The 24,404-nt window shown below is 44.2% G+C and overlaps 1 protein-coding gene across 1 annotated transcript in view; it reads left to right on the top strand.

The window, feature by feature from the left end:
* LAMA4 (laminin subunit alpha 4) overlaps window positions 1–15,368 on the top strand; it is a 557,086-nt gene extending 541,718 nt beyond the window's left edge. Inside the window, exons 36-40 of the mRNA XM_069234539.1 lie at window positions 13–172; window positions 1,701–1,831; window positions 3,566–3,659; window positions 4,772–4,891; window positions 14,749–15,368. Of these exons, the coding sequence (XP_069090640.1) occupies window positions 13–172; window positions 1,701–1,831; window positions 3,566–3,659; window positions 4,772–4,891; window positions 14,749–14,894 (651 nt within the window). The 3' untranslated portion in view covers window positions 14,895–15,368. The remainder of the gene's footprint in view (window positions 1–12; window positions 173–1,700; window positions 1,832–3,565; window positions 3,660–4,771; window positions 4,892–14,748) is intronic.
* The last annotated feature ends 9,036 nt before the right edge of the window (window positions 15,369–24,404 follow it).

Below are 24,404 nucleotides of genomic sequence, written 5' to 3'. Positions count from 1 at the left end.
GCTTTTTTTCAGGAGAACTCAGTCAACAGTTTTAGTGGCTGCCTGAGCAACCTGAAGCTCAATGGCCGCTCCGTCATCGCTGCTTCGCAGGCCTTCGGTGTCACACCATGCTTTGAAGGTCCACTGGAATCAGGAACATACTTTTCAACAGGAGGAGGATATGTGGTTCTTGGTAATGCATAAAATCAAATCAACTACTGCATATTGTGGGGTATTATTTGAGAGATCGTAGAAACAATTTGCGATGGAATACTTACTGCACTTATTACCATAACTCGTAGTTGCACGCTTTCTCAAGCATAAAGCAGGGGCATTGTAGAGAACTTGATAGATTCTTGCAGTGATAAATAGGACTACTTTGCCATTCCTCATTAGAGCATCAAGATACCAAAACCATATCTAGACCAGAGAACCACCATGCAATAAACAGCTCTGCATTAACATAAAACTAGACTTAAGGGCAGATTTAAGGAAAGTGGCGCCTCCCCTACCGCCACCAGTTGTGCGCCGTATCTAAGATATGGTGCACTGTGGCACAGGGTAGGGGGCAATAGCGTCATTTTTTACTCTATTGATGTACTGTTCAGGGTTAGAACCAAATTGTTGGCACTAACCCTGAACAGTACATAGGGCCCCATGGTAAACAATGGCGTGCCCCATTTTAACGTCTGCTCTGAGCAGGCGTTTAAGTGCCAGGAAAAAATAATGCAAAGAAATCTCTTAATTTTCTTTGCACCATTTTTCCGGTCCCCCTAATGGGGGAATGCCCCTCTTACGTACATTATACATAGTGCATGCATAATGTAGCGCAAAGGGTTACAAAGTGGTGCAATGCATGCATTGCGCCAGTGTAAATATGGTGCAGCAATTTTGGCTATCTAATGCCACATTAGCATAAAAAAATGATGGTAATTTGTCGGTAGATGGGGTTAGGCCCTCTTAAATCTGGGCCTAAGTGTGAAGGCTCTCGACACAAACACTTCCTTCCATTATAGCATTTGTCTATTGCAAACCAGGGGACTCCCACTACTTCTTACGTAATATACTCCATTTGGCATTACACTTGCAAATAATTCCAAATTAAATCCTGTTTTTTGGAGACTGTACTATATTAGTGACTCCTCTGAAAATAAATATGCAACAGACTTAATAAATCAAACAAAAGCACCAGGCCTCAGGTATTAGTGAAAATGTCTGGATTTAGCTTTCAAAAACAAGTTACAAGACAGCTTCAGGAGTATGCTGAACAACACATCTTACAGAAAATAACCTGATTATGTTAGGATCTATGACAGGATGGTAACTTCCCCATCAAATATCAGAAAAAAACTCTTCATCACCCTTGATGAAGACCACCGGACAGAACACATCTGCTCCTAATAGATGGTAGGTTTAATACACTCAAGGGGTATGTGGGCTTAGTTCTATCAACTTGATCTCCACAACTCTGGGAAAGCCTGCTCTTGTCCTAGTGCTTCTGGTGCTCTTTTGGTATGTTATGTAGTACGTCATAGTCAGAAACCAAAATAATTCAGGCCATCATAATCCTCAATGTGTGTGCTATTGAGTGAAATATAGGTTGAAGAATATTTTTGTACATTAAGGAAAGTTATGCCCTGGGTTTAGTCCATCTGCTTGGACATGCGTTGAAATATTTTGATAGACACTATTGATGCCATTGATATCTATTCTTCCCTCAGATGATTCCCTCAGCTTGGGCTTGGAGTTTGAACTTGAGTTTGAAGTACGACCAAGGAGCATTTCCGGGATTTTAGTACATGTTCAGAGAGTGAATGGGGAATACTTGAATATACATATGACACAAGGAAAGGTAAGACGTTTTAAGAAGCACTTCAGTGTCTGAGCATGACATGTCACTGTTAAGAATGGGTGGTTTCATTCATGCAGTGATCGCATATCGTTTAAATTTTAAAGGCAGAAAGTTTTTTAAATTGGATACATTAAAAGTTATAGAAAATGTGTATCATAGATGAAGTGTAAAACCCTGTTCATGTAGGAAGTCGCATTGCTGGTGCCTTCTACGGTACGCTGGTGGTTTCTACAGTACACAAAAAGTAATTGATTGAATGCTTGAATGGATCTCAGCCAGTGAAACTCACTGGCTGTAGCCATTCACATTAGGCTATGGGTGCATGGCATGTCCTAAAGCAAGTCCATGCAACAGTACAAGCCAATGGCTAGATCCTGCTCCGTCCCCCATTTCTGCGCATGTTTTCGGCTGCGCACAGTCAGATAATGGAAAGGGACTGACTGAACACAAACTCCTGCATTCAAGCTTCATACCACCAAACCAGATATGCGTAGCCCTTTGGCAATGAGCTGCAACATTTTTGTGCAGGGTCAGGCCTACAGCAAGGCCTTGTACTATTCCCACCCAAACAGAAGTCGCTGCTCACAGCCACTTTCTATCCCAATGAGCTAGTAGCCCACAGACTATGGCTATGGACTGCACCAGTCACCGTTCTACCCAACGTAGCTGCTCGTGGACTTTACTCATGCACACCAGCTTCTGTCTCTGCTAGGCATGGATATAGACTGTGGAAATATATTTTGCAAGCAAGTCTGGTGTGTGTTTGTCTCACACAAACATTATGATATGTCAGTGTGCAGAAGGCAATGGGTGCAAAACCCAGCCAATGGTCTGCAGGACTCATTGTGCTTGGCATTTGGCCGTGCACATTTGCAGTGTGCATTTTTTCTTTTTTCAGGGCTTGTGATTCCATGGTCTCGGTTTGCATTTCACATGCTTAGTGGATCTGCAACCAGCTGGGGATCCGTTTATCTTCCCCGCTCATAATCCAGTACAAATGAGGGTAAATATCATACTGTGATTACGGAAATGTAGTATCAGGTAAGCTGATACGGTACAATGTGTAGGATGGGTGGGGGCCTTAGGCCCATCCATATATATAGATCTCGGTTGTGCATTCTACACATGCCAGGAACAAATGAAAAAGAAAAGGGTCTTTACTGTTCCCCTCCTTGGACCTTGCTAGTTTTGAAGTAGGATACAAATACTATTTCAGCCAGGGTCTCGCATTTGCTCGAGTTAGAACTATTAGTGTTCTAAACTCCTAATCCGACTTTTCTTGCCACATAAATTGAAAATTGAAGTGAAGAGACACACAAGAGGAAAAAGAAGTTCGCTCGTAGTCAAACTTATTGGCAAAAGTGCAATTAACCATAACAGGGGCGATGGGCAAGGCGGTAACAACACCTCCACAAGGATGGTCAAAGGTAAACCATTTACCAATGTCATCAAAGGACTTTTGAAGGGCAATTCCACAAACGAGTTGTGGTGATGGGCGTGAGGTAGGCATGGTTAAAAGCCCAGATACAAACCAACACGTCGGAAAAACAGCACTTGCGCACTGCTATGCTCAACCTAAAAAGGGCACTGGGGAAAATGGCGCAGTCATCACTGGTCTGCAAAATGGTTTGAAATCTTCACTCTTAAACTATCAAGCTGTGTTTTCCTCAAAGTTTTTTCTGTAAGAAGTCTTTAAGAGAATTTTTAAACTTCATGTGTTCTTTTTATTTTAAGGTCATTGTGGTGGTTTATGATGGAACTAGGGAGTTTGCTACGAATGTAACACCTAGGCAGAGTCTGTGTGATGGCAGGTGGCACAGAATAACAGGTAAGTGAAAATACCTTTTATCATTTATCACACCCGCCAGCGCATGTCCCTTCCCACTCAGCCAGCTTCCTTGAACGTGTATCCCTCACTGTCTGCTCCCTTGGATGCTTTGATCAGATAATGGCATAACCACCTTCATCATTATCACATCTTAGGCTTCACGGTATTACCCTCTTAACATCTGCCAGATTGGTCCAATCCTCACTTCAGTCAGCCAACACAATGCAAAATATCCTATTGCTCAACAGGCATGTTAAACTACTGCAACGTTTACCTATCAATTCCATGGACAAGATCTACAACTTGGCCACCCGCATAATCTTAATGTGCCATCTAACTTGCCTCCCTTCATGTAGCACAGACTATCTCCACCAGCACTCCCTGCCTCCACACCTCCAAATGCTTCTGCCCATTTCCACAGTTATGGTAAGCTCATTGCACTGACACAGTACACTTGATCGCAAGATTGAAACCTTTAGTAATTCTTTCAAATTAACCTTAAAACAGTCCTACTAGGATCAAAGGCTCCTTACGTCACCCTAGGTCTTTCAGTCATCGACCTTGTTATAGTTCACCAAACCTGACTATTCTCCGTGATGTCCCAGATCAATACTTCTATTGTGGGAGAATGGGAACTTTCTGAACTTTCCCATATAAATATATCCATGTGGTGTCAACACTCTTCATCTAGGCACCATCAACTGCACCTTTTTACTTATGAACCACTAACCTTCTCTGTCGCCAGTTACTGCAAGATCTGTCCACAATTTCTAGGGAATTAAATAGATACAAAAATCAATACAGTTTAAAGAATACACTTTTGCTCAGTGTCTGGTTGACTTATATATTCCTCATATATATAATATATTCTTCTTATATAAAATATATAAATACATATATACAAACATGTATACATACATATTTACATTTGCGAAATGTGTCCATTTTCACCTAGTAATTAATTCTTGCATATTTTGGTGTCTTCTTAGACACCTTTATCATGAATATTGCAGAGGTGCACCACAAAAGCCTTTCTTTCACTGGCACTTTTCATGCACAAATGCAAATGAGGCAACACCCACTTTTGCCTTACGTTTTTTTCTCAATTTTAGTTATCAGAAACTCAAAAATGCTTCAGCTGGATGTGGACTCCGAAATAAACCAGGCGGTGGCTTCACTAAATTCTAAAGCAGAAGACTTGAAGGCGCCTGTTTTTGTTGGTGGTGTACCAGGTAGGTTTTTCTGCACATTTCACAGAATTTTAATGACATGAGACTATGCATGTGTATTTATCTCTAATGATATTTGGTTGGAGATGCCATGTCTGATTTAGAGTTTGGTGGATGGGTTACTGTATCACGACATGACGGATATCTCTGCGCTTTATACAAGTGCATTATATCTTATGGCGCTTGTAGCTAGGTGGAAGGACTATACATCACGTCATGACGGAGTAACCCACCCACCAAACTCTTAATTAGGCCCATAGTGTGAAAAGCAAATATTAAGCTGTCCATTCTAAATGCACTGTCCCTCCAGCATGGCTTATTTTCACCTGGGAAAGAAAGTTGAAAGTGACCGTAACATTTATGTTCTTTGAAGAATCGCACTGAAATATGCAGTAACGTCTAATTATTATTAAAACCACAAAAGGGATGCTCAGACCTGGATTTTGTCAAATAACCTTGACATTATTATAAATATAAGTTGGTCATTTCACTTGCAACGTAGCGGGCACATTTGGTTACAATGAGTCATGTATCAGAAATAATTGCCTGTACAAGCAATGTCCCAGAACCAATTGGGACTCCACTGTTTAGATCCATACATAAGGATACAGTGGCCCAAGAGGGGTGGTAGTTTAGTTAATTCTATCTACTTATCATGAGCTAGTCCTCAAGTAAAACACCAGGGCTAATTTGCTAATTTGTCCTCCATACTTATGTTCACAATGTAATACCCTGTTGAAACTAGAGACTTCCCAGAGATCTTGACAGTACCAGATGAGACTAGTTTATACTAGTTTATTAGGAGGGTCATTGGGCTGATTTGGAAGTGTCCAGCCATAGTCCCTTCTGTGTGTTATCTTAGGGACATTTTTGCTAAAGCAAATTAAGATATCGGCAGATTAGAATAAATTAATTGAACATTCATTTACCTAAACTTTATCATCACCAAGTGCCCGATTTACAGTTTGGCAGGCAGAATACTCTCTCGTCCAAACTCTGTGTTCACTCACCCTATTTAGAGTAGGGTGGTGGTCTGTTTGCTTTCCATAGGCAGCGCCCACATTGGCTCTCTCGATGGAAAGCTTACAGCATGGCCTGAACAGTGCTGGCTGTTGATGTAAATCATTACACTACCCAACCTAAGGTCTGAGGTATTTTTCTTTTGTCCATCATCACCATCAAAAACCTGGGAACGATGAACAAAAAACCCATTTACCCTGGGAAAAAGTTCCCACAGTGTGTGGGTCTTTAGTTATTCGTTTTTCAAAAATAAACACCCACCCCATGGGCTCAGTGGATGTAGTTGAAGGTCCAGCTCCTGATCTGATAAAAAAAATGATGCAAGTCCAATAAAACAATAATGCTTTGGGGGGTCATGAAACAATAGGCAGATATTTTTGGCATTCACCAAGACTCCAGCTTTTATCAATTTGTTTGGTCATGAAACCCTATGTTTTGAAATTCGTAGGTGTTGTTTATTATGTGGGTGTTAAATGCGTGTCTCTGTTGTTTTTTCATAGCAACTCTGTACTTTTTGTCACACAAAATCCCTAGCCCCTAGTTTGTCTTTGCTGACTACTGCACTGTAAAAACAAAGTTGGTAATCAGTGCCTCTAAAACCAAATGTGTGTGTTTTTGGGAAACAGTCAATAGCAAGCTGTAACCCTAAGGTGTACGGTCAAATCTAAACATGTAATCATTTTAGAATCTACTTAGCAGGAAAATGCATTGGGTCATTGTTGAACTTTTTTGCTTATGCAGGGTCATCCCCAATCCTTTTACCTCCTGCCTCCTATTTTGTCTGACCTGTTGCTGTTGGCTTTTGAACTCTGAGCACTTTACCACTGCTAACCAGTGCTAAAGTGCATATGCTCTCTGTGTGTAAATTGGATGTAATTGGTTTATCCGTGATTGGCATATTTGATTTACTAGTAAGTCGCTAGTAAATTGCACTAGAGGGCCTGTAAATCAAACGCTACTAGTGGGCATGCAGCACTGGTTGTGCCACCCACATAAGTAGCTCTGTAATCATGTCTCAGACCTGCCATTGCAGTGCCTGTGTGTGCAGTTTTAACTGCAAAATTCGACTTGGCAAGTTTACCCACTTGCCAGGCCTAAACCTTCCCTCTCCTTACATGTCAGACACCCCTAAGGTCGGCCCTAGGTAGCCCCAAGGGCAGGGTGCAGTATGGTTAAGGTAGGACATATAGTAATGTGTTTTATATGTCCTAACAGTGAAATATTGCTAAATTCGTTTTTCACTGTTGCAAGGACTGTCCCTCTCATAGGGTAACATGGGGGCTACCTTTAAATCTGATTAAAGTGTAGATTCCCTTTGGGAGCGGATGGGCATGTGGAGTTTGGGGTCTCTGAGCTCACAATTTAAAAATACATCTTTTAGTAAAGTTGATTTTGAGATTGTGTGTTTGAAAATACCACTTTTAGAAAGTGAGCATTTTCTTGCTTATACCATTTCTGTGACTCTGCCTGTTTGTGGATTCCCTGTCTGGGTCACTTTGACAGTAGGGCTGGTTGCACCTCACAGTAGACAGTGACCTAAAGGGAGCTGGGGTGTAGCCTGCATAGCCTTATGAGCCATCTGTGCTAGGAGGGAGGGGAGGAGTGGTCACTCACACCTGAAAGGGCTGTGCCTGCCCTCTCACAATGCAGTCTCCAACCCCCTGGTGAGTGTCTGGGGCCTGGCCTGGGCAAGGCAGGATTTCACATTCAAGAGAGACTTTGCTTTGAAGGAGGCCTACTTCAAAGGAGAAATTGGGTATAAGAAGGGCACCCAAAACCACAGACTTTAGAAACACTACTGGAAACAAGAGGCACCTCTGCCTGGAGAAGAGCTGAAGTGCTGAGGAAGAAGAGCTGCCCTCCCTGTGACTGTGCTTTGTGGAGCTATCCTGCAGTTGCTGCTTCTGCCAGAGTAAGAGGGCATAGACTGGACTTTGTGTGCCTTCCATCTTGAGAAGAAATCTGCAAGGGCTTAATTTAGAGCTTGCCTCCTGTTGTTTGAAGTCTCAGGGACAACAAAGACATCTCTCTGCCAGCACCTGGAGTCTCTGGAGAGACTCCTACTCTGCCCTGTGGTGCCCATCCAGTTCCTGGGACCCTGAAAGGAGAAGCTGGCAGGATAAAGAAAAGGAAATCCACGCACAGAGCGCCGTGTGGGGAAAAGCTTGACGCAACTCCGATCTGCAGCTGAAGAAATGACGCGCAGCCGGCTCTCCAGCTGAAAATCGACACAGACCGGAAACGCGACCGAAGAATCGACGCACGGAGCAGGAGAAACGACGTGGAGCATCGCTGACAGAGGCTGGGAGATCGGAACCCGCGCTGCGTCGTTTTCGGATCATCGTGCGGCTGGATTTCCGACTCAAGTACCGCTGGGCGTGTAAAACCAACGCAAGGACTGCCAGGACCCGAGAGTGCTGACTGGATCAACGCATCGCTCTCCTGCGGAGAGAAGAAATGACTTCCCCTGACCTGACGAAAGGAGAAACAACGCAAGGTCCAGCTCATGAGTGGAATCGACGCATTGCACGCCCTTTTTGACGCACACTCGCCCGTGCGGGGTTATTTTGGACACACCCAAGGTTCTTTTTCACGCTAAAAGTGTTAGTGTGTGTTTAAAACTACATAAAGACTCTTTTTGCATTTTTATTAATAACTTGACTTGTTGTTTTGGTCTTGGTTTGTTTAGATAAATATTTCCTATTTTTCTAAACTGGTGTTGTGTCATTTTGTAGTGTTTTCATTAAGTTACTGTGTGTGTTGGTACAAATATTTTACACCTAGCATTCTAAAGTAAAGCCTACTGCTCTGCCAAGCTGTCAAGGAGGTAAGCAAGGGTTAGCTGATGGTGATTCTCTTTTACCCTGACTAGAGTGAGGGTCCTTGCTTGTAGAGGGGGTAACCCGACTGTCAACCAAAGACCCCATTTCTAACAGTCAGCATAGCTTATGACGTGCACGCTGTTTCAGTTTATCTGATTTATAACTAAGGGCCTGATGTACGAAGCTTATTACATGGCGCAAACAGTGAAATTCGCTGTTTGCGCAATGCAAAAAGCACATTGCGATGATCATTCCCATTTTGAGAGCCGGTGACCTGGTTACCGACTCGCAAAATGGGAATGCGACTCGCAAATAGGAAGGGGTGTTCCCCTTCCTATTTGCGATTCGCATCGCGATGTAGAAGTGCTTTGTGACCGCAAACGCGGTCGCAAAGCAATTCGCAGTTAGCACCCATTTAAAAAAGGTGCTAACCCATTCGCAAAAGGGAAGGGGTCCCTATGGGACCCCTTCCCCTTTGTGAATGGCCCTGAAAACATTTTTTCAGAGCAGGCAGTGGTCCTCTGGACCACTGCCTGCTCTGAAAAAATGAAACACAAACGTTTCACTTTTTCATTTGTGTTGCAACTCGTTTTCCTTTAAGGAAAACGGGCTGCAATACAACAACAAAAAACTGCTTTATTGAAAAGCAGTCACAGACATGGTGGTCTGCTGTCTCCAGCAGGCCACCATCCCTGTGAGTGCTGCGAATCGGAAGGGGGTCGCAAATTGCGACCCACCTCATTAATATTAATGAGGTGGGTCTTTGTGACCCCCTTGTGATTCGCAGATGGTGTCAGGGACACCATCCTTCATCCGGGTTTGGGACTTGCAAATTGCAAGTCGCTCAGACTCGCAATTTGCAAGTCGCAAACTCAGAATTTCCTACATCTGGCCCTAAGTTCCATGTATATTTTGGAATTTGGAAAGTCAGTTATGAGAGTCTATGATCAAAAGGATATTTCAGCATCATTTTAGGGTGATGAAATTCTGATCCAACTAATGCTAAGTGGTCAACAACGCTCACGACAGCAAAGAGCTCTTCAACATCGTCAAGGAACTTGCCAACCCCAGGTCCTGCTCCAACGACAACTCTCCTTCGCAAGACCTCTGCGACTCCCTCTCCATCTTCTTTCACCGCAAGGTCACGGACATCCACGACAGCTTCAACACCTCGTCCCCCACAACCGCCGTGACCACTACAAACCTGATGCACCGGACCCCAGCCACACCAACCTTCTGCTTTCCTAGACCCACATCAATGATGAGGACACCATCAAAACCATGAGCAACATCTACTCCGGCTCACCCTCCGACCGCTGCCCCCACCATGTCTTCAACAAAGCAAGCCCCATCATCGCCCCCCAACTCCATATGATCATCAACAGCTCCTTCGAGACTGCCACCTTCCCGGAAAGTTGGAAGCACGCCGAAGTCAACGTCCTGCTAAAGAAACCCAAAGCAGACCCTAGAGATCTCAAGAACTACCAGCCCATCTCCCTCCTCCCCTTCCCAGCAAAGGTCATCGATAAGATCGTCAACAGCCAACTGACCCGTTTCCTGGAAGACAACAACATGCTGGACGCCTCTTAATCCAGATTCCGTAGCAACCACAGCACCGAGACTGCCCTCATCGCCGCAACTAATGACATCAGGACCATGCTTGACAAAGGCGAAACTGCGGCCCTTATCCTCCTAGACCTCTCGGCTGCCTTTGACACCGTCTGCCACCACACCCTTCGCACACGCCTCCATGACGCAGGGATCCGCCACAAAGCCCTGGACTGGATCACATCCTTCCTCTCTGGCAAAACCAGTCTGCCTCCCTCTCTTCCTTTCTGAAGCCACCAAGACTATCTGCGGCGTTCCCCAAGGATCCTCACTCAGCCCGACCCTTTTTAACATCTATATGGCACCGCTCGCCAACATCGTCCGATCCAACAACCTCAACATCATCTCCTATACCAGTGGTTCCCAAACTGTGCGCCACGGCGCCCAGGTGCGCCATCAAAACAAGACAGGGGCGCCATGAGCTGCATCATTACTGATAGCAGTGACCTAATTCTGCAGCTGCATATTAGAACTTAGATAATCCCCTCCATTAAAAAAAGTCAAAAGCCGTTTTCCTTGTTTAGAGTGCACAGCTCGTGATTGTGGAATTTCGAGTGAGAAATTGAAATACAGCAAGGAAGGGCCTTGAAGTTTAATCCTCAAACACCATCTAGTGGTAGTAGTTATAGTACACACTAGTTCTATTCACAAAAACCTGCAGGCTCAAGTTTACTAAGATTTCACACAATGTGATGAAACTTCAAATTTTGCTGTGCATTGTTGCATTAAAGAGAAAACAGAGTGCAGCACCATATATGCAAAACTTTGCATGCTGCTGGTGTCACTCCCAGATCTAGCACACAAATAGGCTGCTTTGTGCGACGCACAGCCAAACACCAGAGTGCAGAGGAGAGCATATGCTGTCTAGCATAGGATTAGTACTGGAGACATTCCCCTCAGTACAGATTTCTAAGCATAGTTTATATTGTTTCTGACTTAACCAATTATATATTTTTTTAATTAAACAACTGTTATATTTTTATGTTGTTACATCTATGATTATAATACCTTCATTGGCTTTATTCCAGTTATTTTCAGCGTGAAAAATGTAAGTACTCCTGAGGCCCGGCTCACATCCCCCCACCCACCCAAAAAAACAAAATAGCATAATGGGGAGCCGCGGCCAATAGCCAATAGGTCAAGGGAGGCGTGGGTCAAAAAAGTTTGGGAACCACTGTCCTATGCCAATGACACCCAGCTGATCCTCTCACTCACCAAGGACCCCATCACCGCCAAAACCAACCTCCACAACTGAATAAAGGCCATCGCCAACTGGATGGAGAGGAGCCGCCTGAAACTGAACTCAGACAAGACGGAGATCCTCATCCTCTACTTCAACCGCTCTGCATAGGACGACTCCTGGTGGCCGGCCACCCTAGGAACCGCACCGACACCCACCAATCATGCACGCAACTTAGGGTTCATTCTAGACTCATCGCTCACCATGACCCAGCAATTCAACACCATCTCATCTTCCTGATTCAGCACCCTCCGCATGCTCCGCAAGATCTTCAGGTGGATCCTCACTAAAACCAGTAGAACGGTCATCCAGGCCCTCATCAGCCGCAGACTGGACTACGGCAACGCTCTTTACGTGGGAACTACGGCCAACCTCCAGAAAAAACTACAAGGTATACAGAACGCCTCTGCATGCCTCATCCTCGACATCCCACGCAGCAACCACATCTCAGCCCTCCTGAGAGATCTACACTGGCTCCCCATCAACAAGAGCACCTTTAAGCTCCTCATCCACGCTCACAAAGCACTCCACAACACCGGCCCTGCCTACCTCAATGAGCGACTCACCTTCTACACTCCCAACTGTCAACTCTGCCAACCTCACCCTCGCCACCGTTCCTCGCATCCACTGAACTACAGCCAGCAGCAGATTATTCTCCCACCTCATGGCCAAGACCTGGAACTCCCTCCCCATCCACCTACGACAGACCCAGAACCTTCTGACCTTCAGGAAATGCCTTAAGACCTGGCTGATCGAGCAGTCGCACCTTCCCCGCCCACCCTTCAGCGCCTTTAGACCCTAGCGGGTGAGTAGCGTGCTCTACAAATGACTGATTGATTGATTGATTGGTTGATTGTAGAGAAGAACAAATTCTTGAAATGTCTCACGGTGGCAATAGTTCAACACATTTCATCTGTTTGAGACTGAGGCAGGAGTGTATACAACTGAAGCTCCTATGGTCTTTGTACCACTTCCTCTTTAGGTACACATTTGGTCTAAGAACATAGGGCCTGATTTAGAAATTTAGATATCCAGTCCGCCTTATTACAAGTTCCATAGGCTATAATGGAATTGTAATATGGTGGACGGGATATCTACCACATTTGTAACGGAGTAACTCCCTCCGCCAATCTCTAAATCAGGCCATTAAAGTGCTAAATGCAATGCCACAGCGCACTAAAACAATGCTTCCCAGTCAAGGGTTGATTATTTGGGGTTAGTGCCGGAAAGAATCCTAAAAAAACACATGACAGTGCTTACACATAATTAGTGGCCTTGTACATAGAGGCCCTCATTCCAACCCTGGCGGACTATGACCGCCAGGGTGGAGGGCAACGGAAGCACCGCCAACAGGCTGGCGGTGCTTCCAGGGCCATTCTGACCGCGGCGGTAAAGCCGCGGTCAGAAAAGGGGAACCGGCGGTTTCCCGCCGGTTTTCCCCTGGCCCAGGGAATCCATGGGGATTCCGACCCCCTTCCCGCCAGCCTGTTTCTGGCGGTTTACACCGCCAGAACCAGGATGGCGGGAACAGGTGTCGTGGGGCCCCTGGGGGCCCATGCCACTGGCATGGGCAGTGCAGGGGCCCCCTAACAGGGCCCCATGAAGATTTTCACTGTCTGCAAAATCGCGACGGGTGCTACTGCACCCATCGCACCCCTGCAACACCACCGGCTCCATTCGTAGCCGGCTTCTGTGTTGCAGGGGCTTTCCCGCTGGGCCGGAGGGCGGCCTTTTGGCGGTCGCCCGCCAGCCCAGCGGGAAAGCCAGAATGGCATCCGCGGTCTCCTGACCGCGGAGCAGCCATTTGGCGGTGACCTCATGGCGGGCGGCGACCGCCGCCCGCCGCGTTCAGAATGACCGCCAGAGTCTTTTCTTATTAAGTCAACCAGCAGTACAATGGTTAATAAATATTTTTTAATTAAAGTCACTCCCTCATGATTCCCCCTAGGAATAATGCATTGGTTTCAAATGCACCTGGGTACCATACCATTTCTATTTCAAATGGCAGAATTTGGGAACATAGAATACGAGTCTTAACTCTCAAGGCATTATAGTGTGTGCAAGACCTTAATCCATGACATCCATTTATTCCCATCATTCTGCAACAGTGGCTCAAGCCTATGCAGAGAGGCCAGAAGCCTATATGGTAAACATTACCTTGTGTTTGTCCTGGCATGTGGTAAAGAGATAATTTCTCTTAAAATCTATGGAATGTTTATAATATGCTGGATCAACCCCACTAGATACGCTTCTGAAGAAAAGATAGTATGATTAATACACTGGTTGAGATTTCTTGGTCTTTGATTGGATGGGTAAAGTCTTTAAGTTGGACCCCAACATTGAAGATGTATGGGGGATTGATCTACTGCACATACTAATTTGCTTCAAGGAAGTGTTATAATCTTTCCAAATGATGAGATGTGATGTCATTTTGGTAATTTAAACTACATATGAAATTCTTGATGGAAAATATGAACAATGTTGATGCACTGCAAAGAGAACAACAGTTTATTTTGTATTATGTATTTGTGTACTTAAATAGATCTTGTCATATGAGCTTTTCTAAAATGCATATGTAATATTGCGATGACAAAATTCCCCTCCAATAAAAGCAAAATATAAAAGGTGTATCCTGGCAATATCACTTTGGTTTTTTCAAGTGCCAAAACAAACTTTTTTTTATCAAGTCGAACTGACCTTGCTCAAGATCACACCCTTTACATATGCCTGTTCAATGGACTTTTATAATTCTCCTGAGAGGTGAAATATTTCACCCTGATAAAGCAGATTGCTTCATTATTTGTCCATAAGAACTTTCAATGGTAAGAGCAACATTTCAGTACACAGTGGGAGAATTTCATTCTTCTTTGTTTGAGAAATTCACTGACAAACCTTGACAAGAATAAAAGTCATTTTTGCTTCTGGAATATTTTGGAAATATCTATTATGAAGATCACCTATGTACAACCTAAATGATTTTGTCAATTTAGGTGTAACAGATATTCTTTAGACTCGAGTGTACAATGAAATTATTTCACTTATAGCGATGGCATAATTTTTATCATTCAGATGAGAAAGGCATTCAGAATAGGTTACAAATGTTAATAATTTGCTGAATGCAACTAAGTGACTCTAACAGAGTTTTATTTTTTTCCTTTTCTACCCATTAGAGTCAATGTTAGCATCAACCCTTACAACCCGTGACTCCTTCACAGGCTGCGTTCGCAACTTTTTCATTGATGGTAAAACAGTCATCTTCAGCAAAGCAGCTCTTGTCAATGGAGCAGTGAGCATCAATTCCTGCCCGGCAGCCTGAAGTGGAGTCATCATCATCATAGTCAACGCTGGGATCTTCTTCAGGATCACTGAAAAAAACCTAAAATCAGCTCATGAGCCATGTCTGAACGCCAACATTTATGTCTCACGCACCCTGAGTAGTCTGTCTTCAAACCAGTCACTGAGACTAAGGGGTTTGCAATTAGTATGACTGACGGCAAACACAAAACAAGAATCCAGTATTTTTGGAAATAACATTTTGCTTCTGCATTTCAATCCTTATGCTGTGGACTTTTAACATTTACTGTTGGTCAGTTAAAAGGCACCTAATATTTACATTGTTTGGCATTGTGCTAGAGCCACTATCACAGCAACAACACATGTAAATATTTAAAAATACTGTGTTAACATGTGGGGTACAACTTTAGACCCCAAAAGGCACTGTTTATCTCTCTTGTTTGCTTCACCATGATTGATAATGTACATTAAAGAATAAACAAGGATGCTTGAATTACCGGTGATTTTGTTTATATTACTTGACAAACTGACTAAGAATAAAATATTTTAGGTGACAAACCTATCTTGGACCACCATGAATTAGATTAAGGAACGGAGGTACAAGAAGAACAAAGTAAAATGCCGAGGACTAATATATTTGGTAAAGTGTGGAAATTAGGCTTAAACTTCCACTGCTCTAGATCCAAAGTCAACAACTTCACAATAAAACTAACCACTAGTTCACCATCTTGTTATTCAAAATACTAGCGAGAAAGAAATACAAGCTTCTGGCTGCTCCAGGACTCGCCAACATGTCTTGCACATTTCGTAAATCACAGGAAATGATGGTTTTCACGGGAGGCATATGCAGACAAAAGAAGACAGAGTTCACATAATGCTACTGCTGAATAGTTTGACTATCTTGATTTGAATATTATACCAGCCATGAGTCATTAGCGTGTTATGTTATTACCTGACATACAGGTCGTGTTTGAGATTGGACTACCAGGAATGTTCAAAATATGCTCTCTAGACTAGCCTCTGCCAAGTACATGGATGTCAGAATAACAAGTAAAAAAATAAAATCCTGTCAAAGTATCATTATCAAAGTATCAGCTAACACCATAACGTGAAAGTAAATCTATACAGGAACTTGTAGATTTATTATTCTTAACTGCACATCCACGCACCTTGAAAAATATATGTGTGTTTTCAATGTGCATTGATGTGCAATTGAAAATACCTAATCTATATTGAGCAAGTTTATATTTTTGATAGTTTTGTTATATATATATATATATATATATATATATATATATATATATATATATATATATATATATATATATGTGTGTGTGTATATATATATATCTGTATATATATATACACACACAAACACGTATACATACATATATGTTTACAGAAAAAAAACAAAGGTTACATAGATATTATAGTTAGGCTCACATTTTAAATGTACAAACCTATAGAACTTCACCTGCTATAGGTAGAGTTATTTTAAGTAACTATAACTCATGCTCTAAAGTAGCTATAATTCGCTCCCCCTATGCACAGAATTTGTATGGATAATTTTACAACAAATGTTACAGTGATATTACTAATGATGTTCTAGAGCATGTGATGAGTGCTGTAATATCTATGCATGGCGTGAGAGTGAGTTATAGTTACCGTAGGGCACAAGATGTAGTTATTTGAAGTAACTATAACAGGTGCATTTCGATGCTTTTGTAAGTTTAAAATGTGAATCTAATTGTAACATCCCTGTAACCTGTGTTTTTTTAAGTGAATTTCTATGCTTTTTTAATTCTATTTCCTAACTATAACATCCCTGGAACCTTTGTTTTTTTCAGTGAATTTCTATGTTTTTTTTTACAAAAAGTAATTTTAATTACCATACATTAACCATCCTCTGCTGCGCCCGGACTTTGGCCATGCACAGAAGTTGTTGGCTGCAGGGCTTGGCCTGCAGTCAGGCCTTGCGGCCAACCCCCTTTAACCACCTAACCCCGTGTCGTACATGCCAGGGGTTGGGTCTCAGCAGCAGTTGACCAGAAAGAACCCACTCATCAGTCACTACATGAGATAATGTGCTCGAAAAAAGCAACAATGCAAATACCTTCATCAAGGAATACAGATAACTTTTCAAGGTGGAAATGTAGACAAAAACACTTGCTTTGCCTTGACCATGCACATGAAGTTAGTGTGATTAGTACTTTACAGAAGTGGACCTTTCACTTGGGCACCTGCTTTATTTATATCTGTAAGTGCCTCATGATGAGGTTTGATTTCTGCCAAATGAGCATCATGCCAAAATAAATCCTGGCCTACGTATTTATCCATTTATCCAAGAAGAGGCCCCGTTTTGTGCAGCATGTCTACCCAACTGGAGTACTTTCTACTGAGTAATTGGTAAGTGCTACCTCATTGGATACATGTACAGTACATCTCCTACACTACAGCTGCCTAAAGGACTCTGAGGTAATGTCTCTAGTGACCTTGTGTGCTTGTAAATTTGCCAATTTTATTGTTCCTCAAGCATCTCCATCAGTTAACTTTTGAAGGTGGAACTGCAGATCAGCAGTTCCACCTTGAAAAAGATATTTTTTCTTTTTTTTTTTCTTCTTGGGGACTGCCAGGGGAGACTCAAAGCCCCGGCGGTCCCATTTGGCTCCCGTCTTCTGCGTTTTATTTACCTTAGGGCATGAGTAATAGTTATTTGAGGTAACTCTAACTATAACTGCTGAATTTCCATGGTTTTGACGCTTGAAATGTGAGCCTAACTATAACATCCCTCTAACCTTTGTTTTTTTCAGTGAGTATATATATATATCCCCAATTGGTAGTTATAGCTAGGACCATTTTATTCCATAGGCAAAGCGCTTTTTGTTTTGCAATAACTTTGGCACCGCTTGACGAATCTTCACAAAATTTTCAAAACGTGTCATTTGGTAGATAAAAAAAAAAAGGGGGGTCCCAAAACACTTTTTTCCCATTCTGTGTCAATGGGATTATTCAAATTTTTTAACACGACTACAGCCCGAACTGCTGGACAGAATTACACAAAATTTGGCAAAAAGCTAGGTCTTGGTCCACAAACCACACTTTTTGTGATTTGGTGTAAATCTGTTCAGTAGTTTTAAAGATATTACAGGACAAAAATATAGATATCTGGGCCCACAGATGCTTCTTGGATCCAACTGGCCCGTGCTGATACCTGATTGGCTGCCAACACTTCAACAAGGAAGAGTAGGCAGCCATCTTGGGACTTGGCTCCTGCCGTGTCTCAGAACAAAAGTGAAAAAAAGAAAAGGGGTCAAGGTAGGGTCACCCTAAGCCCCTAGTCTTTGTCTACAGGTCACTTGTGGACCTCCCCAAGGTGATTACACAAATATATGTAAAGGTCGCGTGCCTCCCACACCCTGGGGACCAACACCTCCCTGGGTCAGAATATTTATTTTATATGGGGAAGGCCCATGTGTTCTCCCCAAAGCCCCAGGGCCTGCCACCTCCCCGGGGCTATATAACAAGTTTGTGCAGGGGGGCCCGTGTGGCCTCCCCACACCCAGGGAACTACCACCTCCCCAGAGCAAAAGGTTTATTTTATATATGGGAGGCCCGTACCACCTCCCCCAAAACCCCGGGGACCGCCACCTCCCTGGGGCTAAACAATCAATATATGTAGGGGATGCACAGTCCCACCGCTGATCTGGGGATCGCCACTTCCCCAGGGCTGCAATAAAAGAATTAAGGGGTGGGTTGTGGATCCCCAGCCCCGGAGTCCCACCACCTCCTTGTAACTAAGTGAAATGTTGGAGGGGGTCCGCTTAGGCACCCCTCATGGGGACAATAAGGGTCCTGGGGATCACCACACCCCCGGGCCGGCTCCTGCTATGTGCCGGGGTGCCAACTCCTGGGACATAGCTGTTTGCTGTGACTTGACAGGAACTTTAACAGTTTCCGCCAAGTGACAGCAAACAGTGGTTCAAGCAAGTGAGAACTGTCAAACAGCTCTCGCTTTCTGGAGCCAGAGGTTTTCTCTGTTTCCCTGTCCGCAAGCAGGGAAACAGAGGAAAATATTGCTTTTGTAGATAAGGAGCTGCATGTTTAGCAGCTCCCTGTGTGCAAAAGCAATGTGGGCTAATGCAGGAGACAGGGAGTGAGCTGTGTCCATGTGGGCTTTGGGGCTCCCTCCACAATCCCTAACACACATTGGGTGTCCTGCAGGGCACCCAGGACTGATGGCCAGGCCCCAAGAGATGGGGACCTGGGGCAAAAATCGTCCAGGGGAGGGTGGCATATGACCCCCCCTCCCCTAACATAAAAATATATAATAAAAGGCTGGGCCCCAGAGGTTGGGGTCCTTTGGCCGATATTGGCTGGAGAGGGTGGGTACATAGCCCCCTGCCCATCAAAAAAGTATTTAAAGGCCAGACGGTTCTGGCCTAGATATTCATTTCACAGAATTTAAACCTCATCAGGATAGCAGGTGCCCCAGTTAAAGCTCCACTTCTTGAAAGGACAAATCATCCTAACCACTGGGCTTGGCGAAGGCAAAGCCACTGTGTTTACTCCAGAATTCTATATTGAAAAACGATCTAAAATCCTTTGCGGAGGTGAATGAATCTTTTATCTATTGGAGAGCAATCAGACACTCTCACACCCACTCTCACACTCAGACACTCGCACAGCTAGTCTCACACCCAGGCACACCCTCTCAAACCTATTCTCACACCCAGAGAGACAGGCCCTGCAGGGACTGGCCACAGGTCTCATGGGGCGGTGGTTGGATTAACATATAGTAAGGAAAATTAACACTTAAAGAACCTTAGAAATTCACATACAAAACCAAAGGTTACAGGGACGTTATAGTTAGGTTCTGAATTTACTCGCACAAAATCATAGAAATTCAGCAGTTATAGTTAAAGTTATTTCAAGTAACTATAACTCACGACCTATGGTAACTATAACTTGCGCCCTCGCCATGTACTGTTAATTACCCACGATATTACAGCACTCATGGCAACTTTTATAACATCAATAAAAATATCAATGAAACATTAGCAGTCAAATTATTGGAGAAAACCCTGCATGGCGGGGGTGCGAGTTATAGTTACCGTAGGTTGCAAGTTATAGTTACTTGAAATAACTATAACTGTAACGGCTGGATTTCTATGGTTTTGTGTGATTAAATTTAAGTTTTTGATGTGTTTAATTTCACACTAAATGATTGTAGGAAGTTGGTTATCTATGTAGTGTGCAATGTAAGGGCACACTATGTTGACAGTACAGACGACCCTTGTTGGTTGATAGAGGCTAAAGTAATAACCCTAAATGCTCTCTTTTGAGGTAGTGTGAGTGAGCAGTTCAGGTTTATAAGAGGGTAGTGTTAAGCATTTGTTGAACACTCACATTGTTAATAAATGGGACACCCACTCAAGAAAATACACTGTATTTGCAGAGTAACACAGTAAAGTAATCCAATTGAAAAAATATATACTGCACACGGACATTTGTCAACAACTTACAGAACTGTCCTCCTGGATTTAAGGTGAGTGGGGATCAAGGTCCATGGCAGTACCAACAGGTCACCTCGGTCGGCTCTGGGGCATCCAGTTGTAGGGGTGATTTTCAGCATCAGAAGTCCTGTTTAAGTCAATGAAAAACAGTACTGATGGAAAAAGGCTGTAAGCTGGGACCGGGGGGTCAGTCCAGTTGAACCCACAGGGGTACTCAGGTCTCTGGCACTCAGGTACACCGCTGATTCACTGAATGCAGAGAGGCTTTTTAATGTCAGGTTGTGTCTGTCAGAGGCTCACTTCTTGTATTGTTGACCTGGTGAAGAGGGGAAAACAGGGCAGCAGGGCCACTCTTGATGCTTGACTTGTGGATCTTGATGTCCTTCGAGGGCAAGTCTACCTTGGTGCTATTGGAGTCCTGATTGGAACACCAACAAGCCTTGGTTGCTACAAGGGGTCCTAAACCCGGCATGGGTGCAGACGGTCTCCAAGAGGGGTCAGCATCTCAGGACTTTGCTGAAGTGGCGAGGCTGACCTCCTGAGCTCCCCAGTCTTCTCCTGACTCTTTGTCCCACAGTGGGCCTGATGTTCAATGGGACAAAGTACCAGACTTTGCGAGCGGTGCCTGCAGATGCAGGGTAGCAACTCCTCTGCTCCAAGGGAGATCTATTCTGGTTGTTGAGGTGCTGGCAGTCCTCCAAGGGTTTGGAGACGTTGTCCAGCTCTTAGCACAGTTGGTCCCAGTGATTGTCGAAGTGCAAACAGTCTGGCAGGGCTTGGCACAAATCGCTGGTGCAGGTCTTCAATTCTCACTCTCTTGGTCCTTCTTTCTTCCTTGGTTACCAGTAGTCGAAGTCTTGACTTTTCTGCTTTCCTGTTGTCAGGGGCCCCATAACTACTAAATTTAGGGTTGTTACGTGGAGTGTAAAGTAGTGACCAATGGCCTACTTACTTTAGGGGTCACTATATCTCCTATATGACCACTTCCTGCAAGGAGTGGGCATAACCCTGTCCCAGAGTTCCTAATGTTACCACACACAAGATGGTGGAATTTTCTCCTTCCTGTTCACTTTAGGCAGGCCACCATAGGGGTGTGACTGGTCTGATAGTGTGGCAAGTCTCCTGACTATCTAATTTCCTGCCTGTCCTGGTGGTAAATGGGCCTCTGGGCAGGGGGCTCCCTCTCCCAGGTCTGGGGGAAGCCGGGTCCAATATCAAGGGTGGCAGGAACTTGGAAGTCCCTGGCCTTGGTATGCAGATTTACTAGCCATCCTGGTAGGGGAGGTGATAAGGTCCCTGGCCTTGGTATGCAGATTTACTAGCCATCCTGCTGGAGGAGGTGATAACACCTCCTGCCAAAGCAGACATTGTTTCTGAACTTTGAGAGTGCGGGCTCCCACCTCCATAGGGTCAGAAACTCCTCTGTGGTGGCAGGCGGATCTGCACTAGTCAGCCAGCACACTAGAGGACTAGTAGGGTTTCAGGGGGCACCCCAAAGGTGCCCTCTGGGTGCATGTCGTACTAAATCCAATACTGGCAGCAATATGGGTTTATTATGACTGGGTGTTTGATACCAAACACCATAGGTTTCAGTGAATTAGTTTTTATCTGCGTAACTCATTTTGACCAGTGCCCAGTACATACCTTAAGATGGCTTCACTGCTCACTTCTAATATCTAGTAATGGTACTAGACATTACAGGTCCATATCTGCTCATGCGGATATGTCCTCACAAGTGCTTCAAAGCACCCTGTCTTAGGGCTCCAAGACCTGCTGTAGGGGTGACGTACATACAGTCCATACAGTATCTTTGACAGGGCACACAGGAGTGTGCCATGTCATGTTTTTAAACATGGTTTCTACCATGTCAAGCAGCCTTTGATGGCAGCCTGTGTGTAATTTGTTTGTAGGTCCCTTAAGGTGGCATACGATGTAGTACAGCCCCTAGGGATCTTTTTTAGCACCCATGCCCTATGTAGCAGGGTACCATTTACTAGGGACTTACAGGGGTGCTAAAGTTCATGCCAATTGGGTTACAATTCGACAATATCCTATTTTAGGGAAAGAGCAATTCACTGAGGTCTGGTTAGTATGCTTCAGTGTGCAGTCAGAGGCAAAAACCAGTATCTAGTAGTTCTAAAGGGGGAAAAAACTGGATGGGGACATCAGCAAAGGAGTCCAGTTTCCTACAGTGGCGCTGTAAATCTGGAGTTACTGGCATTACTCAATGTGATGAGGGTGTTCCATCTGTAGAGTGTGGGTGTTCCCACGCATTCATCCATGAATTCTGAGGCACTTCCAGGTTTACTAACAGTCATAGACCTGGGAATTCATCAGAATTGGAGCCTTCCAACCAGAGGCGCAAAAAGGAGGAATAGCTTAATTTCTACTTGTTTCCTCTTTCTAGGTGTGATGCATTCTTCAGCACACTTAGAAAGAGGAAAATGCCTCTAAAGATTGCTTTTGTACAGGATGCTGTCCCTTACTACACAAAAACAATCCTGCCTGTAAAGCAGGAACACTTGCTTCATGGCACAAAGGTGCCTGTGTTGGTGCTAGGCTGCTAATTGTGTGCCAGTGCAGGCAGAGGACAGGAATGTGCCATGTCTTGATAGATATGGTGCATTCCTGCCCTCCCTCATTCACACAGTGTAGCAAGGTGTCTTGCTGCATTGTGCTCCATGAAAGTTTGATAAATATGGCCATAAAGTTTTAACTGGTTGGTGGGAGAGGTGAATGTGTGACCATGTATTATATGGGATAAGGCAGACCCCTGGGGTACATGATAAGTATATTGCAAGTCAACTCAGAGTCCCATAACCGTACAAAGGAACTTGACATTTGGCCTCATTCTTTTATATGGCTATTGAACTCTCCAGTGACGTGTAATATGCTGCTAATGTACGGCAGTGGGTACTTTATCTCTTATACATACTTATTTATTTTCAAGGTACAAATGTGTTGTGTGCAAAAGTATTGCCCCATTCGGTATAGATATTCAATTAACTTCAGTGGTGAGATACATTTATGGAAATGTTTCAGACATAGGCCCTCATTATGACACTGGCGGTAAATTCCACTTACCGACACACTGACGGCCACCAACATACTGCTGCGGTGGCTGTAGGAAGGTAGCCTCTTTCTAGCCTTGTTACCCCCACTTTTGGCCTGTTTGGGAGTATATGTCAGGGTGTTTTTACTGTCTCACTGGGATCCTGCTAGCCAGGGCCCCAGTGCTCATAGTGGAAACCCTATGTTGTCAGTATGTTTGATATGTGTCACTGGGATCCTGCTAGCCAGGACCCCAGTGCTCATAAGTTTGTGGCCTATATGTGTTCTCTATGTGGTGCCTAACTGTATCACTGAGGCTCTGCTAACCAGAACCTCAGTGTTTATGCCCTCTCTGCTTTTAAAATTGTCACTGCAGGCTAGTGACTAATTTTACCAATTCTGATTGGCACACTGGAACACCCTTATAATTCCCTAGTATACAGTACCTAGGTACCCAGGGTTTGGGGTTCCAGGAGATCCCTATGGGCTGCAGCATTTCCTTTGCCACCCATAGGGAGCTCAGACAATTCTTACACAGGACTGCCACTGCAGCCTGAGTGAAATAATGTCCACGTTATTTCACAGCCATTTTACACTACACTTAAGTAACTTATAAGTCACCTATATGTCTAACCCTCACTTAGTGAAGGTTAGGTACAAAGTCACTAAGTGTGAGGGCACCCTGGCACTAGCCAAGGTGCCCCCACATTGTTCAGGGCAATTTCCCCAGACTTTGTGAGTGCGGGGACACCATTACACGTCTGAACTACATATAGCTCAATACCTATGTGTAGCTTCACAATAGTAACTCCGAACATGGCCATGTCTAGGATCATGGAATTGTCACCCCAATACCATTCTGGTATTGGGGTAACAATTCCATGCATCCCCGGGGCTCCAGCATGGACCCCGGGTACTGCCAAGCTAGCTCTGTGGGGTTTTCTCTGCAGCTACCGCTGCTGCCAACC

Source organism: Pleurodeles waltl, chromosome 5 (assembly GCF_031143425.1).
Source record: "Pleurodeles waltl isolate 20211129_DDA chromosome 5, aPleWal1.hap1.20221129, whole genome shotgun sequence".
Classification (NCBI taxonomy): Eukaryota; Metazoa; Chordata; class Amphibia; order Caudata; family Salamandridae; genus Pleurodeles; species Pleurodeles waltl.
This window is presented reverse-complemented; position numbering and strand designations above follow the sequence as displayed.